Below are 3044 nucleotides of genomic sequence, written 5' to 3' on the forward strand. Positions count from 1 at the left end.
CTCTAGATGTTGTTTTATTTTCATTTTTAGATTTCATTTCAATTAGATTTTAGATCATGTTATATATATATCCAATCAGTAAATGCAAGTGCAATTTTGTACTTAGAGATTATATGAACATCTATTACCAGATAAGTCACATTTAACGAAATCCATTTCGGACTAAGCAATTTATTCCGGTTTTGCGCTCCTTTCTTATGGTAAAATAAAATGAAAAGCTGGTTGGTCCGCGTTCGAATTTACACAGATGTCCAGAGTTGGATAAAACGGCCCTACGTCATCTGATATAAACGTGACGTTAACGGCGTTTGTGACATCTTCATAGTTTACTTCTTCAAGTGGTGCTAGGATACCGATGGTGTAGCCGGCCAATGGTCGTGGTGTCAATGATGTATCCGTTAGAACGAGGTTTCCATTTACTATTTCAACAGAAGACATAGAAACGCTTATAAGACCGTCATAGTTTAGGTCACTGTTCTCCGGACATCTGGCTTCGTAGCATTTTGTGCTCGGTTCTTTCGTAGATTCAAAGGTCACTATAAATCCAAGTCCCGTAGAAGTCTCCGCTTTCAGTTTCGGTGTATATGATACTAAATCTTGAGGTGTGGCCTCTTCATTACCCTCCGTGAAAACTCGTATTTTAAAGAAACATGGGGGAAACGTAAAGATAATGTCTATGTTATACCAAGTTTCGGTTTCAATGTTGACCCAGTCTGCAGGAATTGATTGTCGTTTCCGGGATTCTGGTACAATTTCTACTGGAGCCCATCTACCAACCGTGGTTTCAAGTTTCCAAAACTTCATGCCGGTATTAGACTGAAACAAAACCGGTCTGGATAGTTGCAAGCGTTCGTCGGATGCAGTACTGAAGCTAAAGATAACAATACCATCGGTTACCAGACGTTGTCCATCTGTTGTAACGAATTCACCTTGTGTTGTTCTTTCATTCAAACTGTCAGGGCCTATGAATGTTATTCTCGTTTTAACCATGCCATTGTAAGCAACCCCGAAAGGACTTTCAAATGAATCCGGTCTAATTTCAATAAAGGAATTTCCAGCCAATGGATCTTGCGGGTTATCAGACAGGGATAACACGATCTCTGCAGTAGAGTCTATTTCAAATGGCTCGGCTTTCTTTATCATAAAAAGCTCTACGTAAATAGAATCTTGAAAACCAACAGGTACCCCTATTACTTTAACAGCTTCAAAGTAATCGCCGTTTTCGTCGATTGCCCTTATTACAAATGAAAGGACGTCAGCTGGTCTTTTTACTTCGAAATTACCATCTGTTCCAGAAAATCCAGCCAGGTTTCCGTCCACGTAGATAATCATATTCCCCAAGGGTTCGTCTGTGGCCGAGTCTTTGACAATACCAATTACACTATTAGCCTTACAGCATACGCATCTTAAAACGTAATCGTACGCTATCACTCCAGATGCACCACAGTTTGCCGTACGGTTTTCTGTTTCAGGACATATGTAGCCATCATCGGGACAACGTTTGTGTCGTCTGGTATTGGTAGAGCATGTTCCGGTTTGGCACGTGCCAACGTCTACCTCGCAAGAGGGCGCTAATGATTGCATTTCCGGTATTCGGTCTGTTGGCTCTGGACTTCTGGCTAAATAAAAAATAATATGAAATTAGGCAAAGCCTATGAACGGGGAAGTTGGTAAAAAAATCCTTTCATTTTTTTCCGTTTTAAAGATGTCATTCGGTATTTTATTTCACCGCTTGTTCACCGAACACCGACCCTTTATTACATTCAAAAGTTGCCGATTTGTCGTTGACTTATCGGAATACACGTCTTTTTTTTGAATTACCCTTGTTAAAATGGCGGCCCCCAAATAGAAATCATAAATGTTTATTGAATACATATAGAATTATCTAAGTACGATCTTAAACTAATTGCTTTTTACATTTGGACTTTCTTTAAATATGTTCACGGCAAGGTTGCCATTAGGCCGGGCAAGGCAAAGCACCGGACCCGCGCAAGGCCCGGTTCTTTGCTTCCCAATATAAAGAAATAAATGAAGTTGAAAACAAGCAGTATGTAGCTGAATTTGATAGGGATATTAGTAAAATAAAAAGCGAATAAAACATGAAATGTATCTTTAGTCCAATATGGACTTGAAAACTACTCGGCTAATTTACAAAATACATCATTTTGTTGATGGATATATGTTTGTCAATTTGCATGCATATCCACGTATGTGTGCGAGTTTGTAAATAAAATAAAACCATACCATATTGCATCCACCAGAATTCCTTTATAATACAGAAAGTATCTGAAAGAGAAAACGTATATATACAAAATGTATCATAGTGACAATCTTCACATCGCAACAACTTTCTTAATGTAGATATGACATAAGCCGTTCCTTGTTACATATCAATTTAACTTGCATTTGAATATAGTGCAACCACGACATAGCGGCCTTTTTTAGAGCAATACCTCTTTACAGCAACACAGGTTAAATTATTTCTATTATTTTTATACAATATTCAGGAATATGAGCTTTGCTTGAGATTAGAACTTACCTTTAAATCCGTCACATGGAACCAACATTACCAAGGTAAGTACAAATACTACCTTTTCAAAACGCATGTTCACTCGTTTGTACCCTGTGAACAAAACATTATTGATTGTATTATTTCTGTATTAATAAAGAATTAGACAGTATGGACTTCTTTTAATTTTGGGCTGAAATACTACACTCTATGATTGATTGTATTTTTTCTGTATTAGAAGAGTAAGACGTATGGAACCTTTTTAATTTTTTAACCGGAACACCACTTTCTGTGTATTTGTGCTGCGGTGTGATTTTCACAATCTAAAATTAAACTGCAACTTTTTAGGTCTTTCCGTCAAAATTCGAAGTGAAGGATTTGTATTTTTAAACATATAGTAAAATGTTCCGAAAATATAACATCTCTGAATATATCATTTCATTTCTTGTTATTAGAGATATAAGATTAAAAACGTTGCAGACAATTTATTATTATTTTGTGACTACCGCAAATGCAAATAGAATCAAACAGATTT

The 3044-nt window shown here is 36.8% G+C and overlaps 1 protein-coding gene across 1 annotated transcript; it reads right to left on the bottom strand.

The window, feature by feature from the left end:
• LOC132738881 (cartilage intermediate layer protein 2-like) lies at nucleotides 1-2649 on the bottom strand. The gene is made up of 3 exons (XM_060726489.1): nucleotides 2540-2649; nucleotides 2245-2286; nucleotides 1-1619 (listed from the first exon to the last, which is right to left on the bottom strand). Exons 1-3 carry the CDS (start codon nucleotides 2604-2606, stop codon nucleotides 196-198), a joined length of 1533 nt encoding a protein of 510 aa, XP_060582472.1. The 5' UTR covers nucleotides 2607-2649; the 3' UTR covers nucleotides 1-195.
• Nucleotides 2650-3044: the final 395 nt, after the last annotated feature.

Source organism: Ruditapes philippinarum, unplaced genomic scaffold, assembly GCF_026571515.1.
Source record: "Ruditapes philippinarum isolate M1 unplaced genomic scaffold, ASM2657151v2 ctg9885_1_1_1_1, whole genome shotgun sequence".
In the NCBI taxonomy this organism is placed as follows: Eukaryota; Metazoa; Mollusca; class Bivalvia; order Venerida; family Veneridae; genus Ruditapes; species Ruditapes philippinarum.